This window comes from Mus caroli, chromosome 7 (genome assembly GCF_900094665.2).
Source record: "Mus caroli chromosome 7, CAROLI_EIJ_v1.1, whole genome shotgun sequence".
NCBI lineage: Eukaryota > Metazoa > Chordata > Mammalia > Rodentia > Muridae > Mus > Mus caroli.
In genome coordinates, this window is record NC_034576.1 from 105,125,641 (window position 1) to 105,135,020 (window position 9,380).

At 45.4% G+C, this 9,380-nt stretch overlaps 1 protein-coding gene across 5 annotated transcripts in view; it reads left to right on the forward strand.

Annotated features, from left to right (window-relative positions):
• Positions 1 to 9,380, forward strand: part of Stim1 (stromal interaction molecule 1) — a 167,165-nt gene that overhangs the window by 150,074 nt on the left and 7,711 nt on the right. For 3 of the 5 annotated variants that reach the window (XM_021166502.2, XM_021166503.2, XM_029479365.1), the window contains 5 exons: positions 585 to 762; positions 5,359 to 5,526; positions 6,060 to 6,160; positions 6,442 to 6,677; positions 8,142 to 8,234. In XM_021166502.2, the coding sequence (XP_021022161.1) occupies positions 585 to 762; positions 5,359 to 5,526; positions 6,060 to 6,160; positions 6,442 to 6,677; positions 8,142 to 8,234 (776 nt within the window). The remainder of the gene's footprint in view (positions 1 to 584; positions 763 to 5,358; positions 5,527 to 6,059; positions 6,161 to 6,441; positions 6,678 to 8,141; positions 8,235 to 9,380) is intronic. The other 2 variants (XM_021166505.1, XM_029479366.1) reach the window with 1 other exon arrangement.

The window sequence follows — 9,380 nt, forward strand, 5'->3', positions numbered from 1 at the left end:
AGGAGGAGGAGGAGGAGGAGGAGGAGGGGAGAAGAGGCTGGCCACGAGTACATGGAGAGAGAGCAGGGAAATGAATGGGGCAAGAGGGAAAGAAGGAGCAAGAGGGAGAGGAGGGGGCAAGCAGTCCCTTTTATAGAGAGTCAGGCACACCTGGCTGTTGCCAGGCAACTATGGGAAGGAGCCTAGACTAAACGCCAACAGTCTTCATATTCATATCAGTCCCAGGCTGTTGTTATCATCTGCTAGGAGAAAAAACGTGGACTGCCTTGTAAACTGGTAGTTGTTATAATTTCAATGTATGAGGTACTTTAGGGAGGGATTCAGATGTTTGTGAATCTGGCTTCATGGTCTTGTTTACTAGCAGTAGAAGAATGGCTAACATAAGATTTAAAGCTAGTGATTGGTTTCTGTTGGCCCTGACTATCTCATAGCTACACAGCCAGCAGAGTAGACAGGCTATATGCTGAGAGCTGGTGGCTCTTATTTTCTTCCTTATTACCATAACTTATGGCATGTTGGCTGGCACCTCCTTGCCTCCTCTCCTGCTCTCTACATTGTCCCCCTTCTTCCTGCCCCGCTCCCAGGCTGCACAAGGCCCAGGAGGAGCACCGAACTGTGGAAGTAGAGAAGGTCCACCTGGAGAAGAAGCTTCGAGATGAGATCAACCTTGCCAAGCAGGAAGCTCAGCGGCTGAAGGAGCTGAGGGAGGGCACTGAGAATGAGAGGAGCCGTCAAAAATATGCTGAGGAAGAGCTGGAGCAGGTAGGAGAATCTGTACAGGATGCCTTGGGCGGTGCGTAAAGGGCGGAGGGTCAGGGTCTGGCTGGAAAGCTTCATTTGTGAATGTTTTGAAATATGGTTCAAATCTTTCTTCTGGACTTACCAGTAAGGATAGTGGTAAAGCTATAAAAAATGGTTACCATGATTTTCAAAGAATGACAGGTGAGGGGAGATCAGAGTGATTCTCTTCTTCCCCCTCCCTTTTTCATTGAGGTATTTATATCAAGAGAACAAATCCTAAGTATTGAACTGGTAAGTTTTTACATGTGGATATGCCTGTGTAAGCACTACTCAGAAAGCTCACTTTTGCTCCAAGAGTAACTATTGTCATAGCCTGTAAACTAGATTAGTTTTGCATGATTTTGAATTTTGTAAAAATGGCAGTGGGGATGGAAAGAAGGCTTAGCAGTTAAGAGAATGTATGCTTGGGCTACAGGTGACCTGGGGAAGAATTCAGTTAGATGTTCTACCTCCTGTTGACTAAGGGGTCAGTAAACAGAGGCAGGAATCACTAAGCAAGGGCCCCTAGGTTGTGGCTCTGGTTAACAGAGTAGCCTTGATATAGACTGAGAAGCACTCAGAGCCTGATCTGCTATTTGCCATGCCATTTATGTGCACTGCCATTTGTGTCTTTGGACTCAGGTGTGGAAACAGATCAAGTGTCTCTGGAAACGCTCCAGTGTTGCAAGAAGCTTGGTTCCATTCCATTCAAGGAAGGCGGGGTGGTGGGGGGTGGGCACCACAGGCCAGAGAGCGGAGGTGCAGACTCAGCAGTTGTACCTGCAGCTGGGTGTAGACTCTGAATGGTTGGTGGGCATGAGCCTGGACAGCCAGCTTGGTGACTATCAGCAGTGGGTCCTGTGGTAAGCAAAAGACATAATGCTGAGCTGGGCGAGGTACAGATGGGCAAATGGGGAGTCACAGCTCCTGTTCCAGCATGTGCCCACGTGATGAACCATGTCTTAGCTTGTTTTCCTTCTGGCAGCCAGGACCTTGTAAACTTCTGGTTGGGTAGAATTCCATCTTAAAATGTTTCCCTAGCTACTAGTGCTACCTGCAGCTACTCTTTCTCATGAGAACTCGGGATTCAGGAGTTTCAGGGAGTGCCAAGGTTCTCTCATTTTGACTACAGTTCAGTTCAGGTGTTTGAGGCTATGTTCTAAAGAACTAGGCTTAAATCCACCTCTACTCTGGGCCCACTGACCTGAACCTTTCCACCTTCAGGCTCTCACACTCTGCATCTCCCCAACCCATGTTTTTAAGTGGGAAGAGATTCATAAGTCAAATAAATGATCGTGTGTGTGTGTCTGTGTGTGTGTGTGTGTGTGTGTGTGTGTGTGTGTATTAAGGAAGTGAAAACTAAAATCACAATGAAATACCATTACAGCTACCAGAATGCCTAAAATTAAAATGCCTAAAGATATAAAGATCATGCTTCACTGATAGCAGTATTGATGGGTTCAACCCTTGTGAGAAACTATTTAGCATTTTCCTACCCTCTTCTCTACCTCCAGTGCTATAGATCAAACTTGGGCTTTATATGTTAGCAAATACTCTACCACTGAACCATATCCCAAACCTCATTTGATGGTTTCTACTAAAGCTAATCCATAAATGTTTTATTACTATATACTCAACAGATATGAGTGTTCATGCTCACCAAGAGATACCTATATTCAGGAACGTCCATAATAGTCTTACTTGTCATCCTGTGTCCTGCAGCAGGCTACCTGGAGGAGGCAGCGGAAAGTCTGAAATGGGGAGTCCACAGCGGTTCCCATCCTCCTCTCTGGGTACCCAGGCACTGCTGGTACCACTGTGAGGGAAGTCAGGAATGGGGGGTCCTCAGGAAGGAAGTGGGAAGGCAGTGTCCTGGATAAATAGGATCTGGCCTTGTTAGGAGGGAGTGCCCAGCACCAAAGGGCACTTAATAGAGGGGAGAGAGCCTTGCTCCAGAGTCTTAGGCATGGCTTTTAGTTGAAGGTCTTCCATGCAGTGATCCTTAATGAAGCAGAGATCTGAGATGATCCTTGCTTGTTCATACTGGTTTATTTGATGGTGGATGTGAATGCATATACTTTATTCAGGGTGAACCAGAGATTATATATCTTTTATGGAGAATGAATACCCAGCTAGGGAAGCTCATTAGCTGAAGGCTCAGGGCTATCTATTTACCTCATTAGCATGGAGAAGAACTCCAGTGTTATGCTATGTGACTGAGTGCCCATGGTCCTTAGTGGGGTGTCGAGGTTAAGTGCTCCAGAGCAGGTACAGATGCAGGTAGAGAATGGCTCTGCTCCTGTTGGCAAATCTTTGAGATTCCTGGGGTTTGAGCTCATTCTGGTAGCATGGTCCCACATGCCCTACAGCTACTCATAAAAGCCAAATAAGCTAAAAATCCAAGTGATTATCAACAGGAAAATGAAAAAAACTAGTTATAAATGACCTAGTAGATTATTACTCAGCAATGTAAATCAGCCCTCACCTAGGATTTTACTTAGGGTCTTCTGTGGGAATGGTACTGTTAATTTTTACCCTATAAGAAATTAAGATGGCTATTACATATAAAGCATATGAAAGCCAGGCACTGTAGCTCATTCCTGTAGTGGCAGCACTCAGGAAGGCAAGATAGGAGAGCTGACATGAGTTCCAGATGAGCTAGGACTATCTGAATCGAGACACTTTCTTTAAAACCAAAACAAAATATATGAGTATCTATGTTCAGTAAGGTGGTGGCTTGTTACTCAAATGATGGTCAAGATAATAAAAATACATAATAGACTGAAAAATAAAATGAAAAACACTTAAATATTTATTAATTAAAAATCTATATTAAATCTCTTACCAATCAGCCTAAACATTTTATGAAAAATAACTAAATTTTTAAACTAAAACCAATATTTTTCTTTTTTGTTTTTTTTCCCCAAGACAGGATTTCTCTGTGTAGCTCTGCTGTCTTGGAACTCATTCTATAGACCAGGCTGTCCTCAAACTCAAGAGATCTACCTGCCTCTACCTCCTGAGTACTGGGATTAAAGGAACTACCACCAATTTAATAATTTGCATATGCAATTTTGTATATTTTCTTAATGCCTGGCTTATGAGACTATTGTATTCTTTTTGTTGTTTCTGATACAAGCTTTCTTTCTTTTTTTTTTTTTCTTTTTTTCTTTTGGTTTTTCGAGACAGGGTTTCTCTGTGTAGCCCTGGCTGTCCTGGAACTCATCATGTAGACCAGGCTAGCCTGGAACTCAGAAATTCTCCTGCCTCTGCCTCCCAAGTGCTGGGATTAAAGGTGTGTGCCACCATGCCCGGCTATAAGCTTTCTTTATAGATTAGGCTGGCCTTGAACTGGTGAGCTCTTATTGCCTCTGTCTCCTAAAGATTGAGATTATCATCGGGTACCACCACAGCCATCCTACATTCTATTATTAGTGTTTATATTCAGTCTGTTGTAAACGAAAGAGGGTAAAAAGTCAATTAATGGCAGATATAGGGGCTAATGCCTGACATCTAAGAACTCAGAGAAGGTAGAGGCAGGAGGATCAGAAGTTCAAGACCACCTACTTCTACTTAGTAAATTCAAGGCCACCCTGAGCTGCATGGAACCTTTCCTTAAAAAAACTAAAGCTAGGATTATAGAGATGGGTTAGTAGTTAAGAGCACTGGTTCCTCTCCCAGAGGTCTGGGATGTGTGAACGTGTGCGCAGGTTCCTACAGAGGCCAGAAGCATTTGCTCCCTTTGGAGCTAGAGTTATAGAAGTTGTGAACTGCTTCATGACTGAGGCATGTGCATCTGTGTGCAGGTGCCAACAGAGGCCAGAGGCATTGGCTTTCTTTGGTTGTGGAGTTACAGGCAATTCTGAGCTACCTCGTATGGTGCTAGGAATTGAACCTGGGTTTTCTGCAAGAGCACTAGTCACTCTTAGCTGCTGATTCCCTATGCATCCCCCAGAATTACGTTTTCAACCGCGTGCTGTGGCTACCATATTGTGATTTTTTTTAAATTCAATATGTTTTTTTAAATAGATATGGGTATTTGGCTTGATCTGTGCCTCTATACCCCATGTGTGCCTGGTGCTCAAGGAGATTAGAATAAGGTGTTAGAGTCCCTGGAGTTGTTGTTAGAGATGGTTGTGAGCTGCCGCGTAGGTGCTGGGTACTGAACTAGGTTCTCTGGAAGAGCAGCCCGTGCTCTGAACTGAGCATCCTCTAGCCTACACTGTGATGTCTTGAGGCCCATTTACAATAAGGTTATTCAGTAGCACATATATTCCTGAAGAGACCAGGAAAGCTGCCTGAGACTGGCTGTTTTACCAGGAGAATAAGCTAATGTGATAGCAGGGTTCTGGAGACTGTATTCTGCTTGGCACTATCGACAGTGTGGTCTTAAGTAGGCTGCTGTTCTTCTCTGTGCTTACTTCCCTGTATGTGAAATTCAGAGTACAGGCCTTGTCATTTCTTCCTAGTGTAAGAATTGTAAAGCAGGTATGGACGCAGAGTTGTGAGGCATTGCACCGAGGTGTTAGGGAGGATGTTAATGCTAACAAACAGACTCACATTCTCATGCCCTCATAGGTTCGGGAGGCCTTGAGGAAAGCAGAGAAGGAGCTGGAATCACACAGCTCATGGTATGCTCCTGAGGCCCTTCAGAAGTGGCTGCAGCTGACCCATGAGGTGGAGGTGCAGTACTACAACATCAAGAAGCAAAATGCAGAGAGGCAGCTGCTGGTGGCCAAGGAGGGGGTGAGGCCTGCTCTCCTGAGGGCTTCCTTTGCCCTCTTCTCTCCTCCCTGCCCTCTTCTTTCTATGCCCCCACCCCTCCCCCCCACTCTCTCTCTGCTTTACCCTTTGAGTGAAGAGAGGAATGGGCCGTGGATTCTGTTTCTTTTTCTAATGTACACTGCTTAGTAATGTGCTGAAGTTTTTGGAGGAGAACCTGAGGGTATAGGGGTACTCTGCCCTGTCTTCTGGGGATAATAAAGCAAGCCGGAAAGCCGATTCAGCTTTCCTTCCGGAAAAGGCTGCCAAGGGAACAGAGGTCCTTCTGGGGCGTGACTAAGGCTGGAACCTTTTACTTGTGCATCTCAGCAGGTTCCTGAGGTCCGCCCACTTCCTCCCTTGCTTTACTTCTCACTCTGCTCCTTTCTTCTTTCTCTTCCTTCTCCTGTGAAGCTTAAGTTAACACAACTAATGAGGAGGACCCAGTCATGGAAAGGCCTCATTTCTTCCAACCATGAACCCATACTCTCTTTATATTGGGGGCTTCCTCTTGGCAGGCTGAGAAAATAAAAAAGAAGAGAAACACGCTTTTTGGTACCTTCCATGTGGCCCACAGCTCTTCCCTGGATGATGTGGATCATAAAATCCTAACTGCTAAGTAAGTAGCACCAGTTACCAGCTCCAGCAATGCTAATGCCATCCTTAGAGACTGAGGTTACGTGAGGCCTCTAACCCCAGTCCCATCTCCTCACAATAGCATGACAGCTCTGGTCTCCTACACAAGCTCTGATCCAGCTTCCACTTTGCTCTTAAGTTTATGATTTATTGTGGTTTTTATTCATACATGCACCTACTCCAGTTTGTTCCTCTCAAAAGAGATCTTGTTCTTATTGGGGCTTCCACACGGTCCACACCTGCAGTTCTTTCTTCTGACTTCAGGCAAGCTCTGAGTGAGGTGACAGCGGCACTGAGGGAGCGCCTGCACCGGTGGCAGCAGATCGAGATCCTCTGCGGTTTCCAGATTGTCAATAACCCCGGCATCCACTCCTTGGTGGCTGCTCTAAACATCGACCCCAGCTGGATGGGCAGCACCCGCCCTAACCCCGCCCACTTCATCATGACTGACGATGTGGATGACATGGATGAGGAGATTGTGTCGCCCTTGTCCATGCAGTGTAGGTGACCTCTTTGTAGGGGTGAGCACGGGGCAGCCTTTGGTGGGCAAGATGAGATGCCTATCGCCTCTGCTGTGCTTAAACAGCAGTTGGGGAAGATAACTAGGAAAGATGTAGCTCCTTCATTGGTTAATAAAACAATTCTCGTTAAGATATTTCTTTACAGCTGTCCTTTTGGTGGTTTCTCCTTGCTCTATGCCTTCTCTGTCTTGTATCTGTGTGTCTCTTTCTTTACTCTGTTTTTCTGTTTAGTCCTCCTTTTTTCTACCCATGCTATCTACCTACCTTTATTAAAAAATAACCTTTAGAGACTTTTTATTTATAGTATAACAGAATATTCATTTGAACTATTTGTGTTTATTTATTTTCACTTTATGTTTCTTGTTCCTAATTACTAAAGCAGGTGAATAGAATGATGTCTCTTTCCCTTGCCTTTCTGCGTGAGAAGCCCATATAGTAGCAGCCCTTTAAAGCGTTCCACCCCTAAAGCCTCTGAGCTGGGAGGCATCCTTGCTCAGGAGAGAACTCCTTACAAGTATGTCTGGCTGTCCACTGGACTTAGGCTCCCCCATTCCCATCCATTGACCTGGTTCTTTTTTATTTTCCCCAAAGGTGATGAGAACTTTATAAAACAGAGCTAAAGGGACACCACTCTGTGGGAATGCTTTAGCGATTCCCTTCTGGTCCACGGCAGCTAAATAAATTAGGCATATCTGTGGTAAAGATGTTATCTTGAGCCCATACCTTACCAGTGCAGAGGGGTTTGCAGGTCTGGTTTAGGGTCTCATTCCCCTGCCTGCCCTGAAGGCCAGGTTCTTTAATCAGGCTGAATTCATAATTCAGACAGAAGTTTATTTGTAAATGTCCTTTTTAATGGGCTGAGTCTGGAACTTGCTGTAAAGCCAGGCTAACCTTGAACTTGTGATAGTTGTCCTCTTCCTACCCTACCAAGTAGTAGAATTATAGACATGTAGGACCACGTAAAGTTTTTCAGTAGTATTTTGCCCCTGGCTGAGCCTCTTTGTCTTGATCTGATATCTTTTTTGTTTTGGTTTTGGTTTTTTGAGACAGGATTTCACTATGTTACTGGCTGGCCTAACTCTGTCTTTAGCTCTGGCTGGCCAGAACTCTATGTAAACCATGCTGGCCTCAAACTCACAGAGATCTACCTGCCCCTGCCTCCCAAATGCTGAATTAAAGGTGTGTGCCACCATGCCTTGCTTGATCTGATAGCTTGCTAGGTCTTTAGTCAAAGGCCTACCAAGGTTTGGATCACTAATAGGCAAATCTGGGCCCTAACTTCTTGATCCAAAGGCTCCCATGCTCTCCAGGTTAGGGAGAAGCTTTGTTAGCCTTGAGCTACTCATTCCCTGTCCCTCAACCTTGCTGTAGCCATTGAGAGACAGGCCAAAACCCTTCATAAATCAGATTCTCTTCTCCTTTTGGCCTGGCTGTTGACCCTAGATGCTGCCTGGCTGATGGGGCGTAGGTTCAGTGACCGCTCTCTCTGCTCTACATCCGCCGGCTCGGATGATCAGTCCCTCTGGAAATACCCGGGTTTGAGGAGCCCCTTTGGGGCTTTTGTTTTTCCGACTTTTGGAACTAAACCAACACTCCTATCCAATGGGCCCCTTCTGTTGCCTGCCTCACACCCCCTCCTGCTCCCTTTGTCCCCTCAGCACTGTCCTTACTAACTGAAGGGAGGGGTTCGGGGGTGAGAAGAATCAGCCTGTTCACCTGAGAGCTAGAGAGAAGACATCCGTGGTGATGGGTAGCTTAGGCCCTTCCCTTCAGCCCAGCCACATGAGTGTCCTGGTGGTAGCGGACCTTCTTCCTTCTTCCTTCTGGGCTGGGAGGGAAAGCAAGGAAAAGAACATTCCTCTTTTCTTTTTCATGTTTCTTTCCTTTTCTCCCCATTTCTTCTTTTTCTTGCCTTCCCTTCCTATTATGGGCTTCTTTGTCTTCAAGCATTTCATGCTTTGAAAGCTACCAGCTGTATAAGCCCTGCTGCCTAACTCCATCACTATGGGATTGTGTTCTCTCCATGGCTTGGCCTTATAAAGCTCTGCCACCCTAGTAACCTCTGACTTTCTCTAACTTTTAAGGAATAAATGTCTTTTTGTTTTTTAAATTGGAGCTGGGATTGAGCCTAAAACATTCTTTGGCACATCCCTAGGTTACCTGGTGCCCAGGTTGGAGTGGCACTGATCTAACAGCAGTGATCTAGGTGACTGTCATTTATGTACAGATTAGAGGGAATCTGGAAAGGTGAAGCATGAATAGTAGCAATAAAAAGGCACTCGTTGCCTCACCATAGCTGGATACTTTTTCTTGCATTTTTTTACCAACTTAAAATTTTTTATTTTTATTTGAAATTATGTGTATATGTTGACTTTGGGTTTGTGCACATGAATGCAGGACCCACAGTGACCAGAAGAGGGCATTGGGTTCTTGGAGCTGGAGTTAGAGGCAGTTGTGAGTTGCTCAAAGTGGGTGCTGGGAACTGACCTTGCATCATCTGCAAGAACAGAACATGCCATTAACAGATGGGACCATTTCTCTAGCCTCTTCTTGCGAAATTTTTAAAAATGTGGTTAAGATATTTATACTGCCGGGCGTGGTGGCGCACGCCTTTAATCCCAGCACTCGGGAGGCAGAGGCAGGCGGATTTCTGAGTTCGAGGCCAGTCTGGTCTACAGAGTG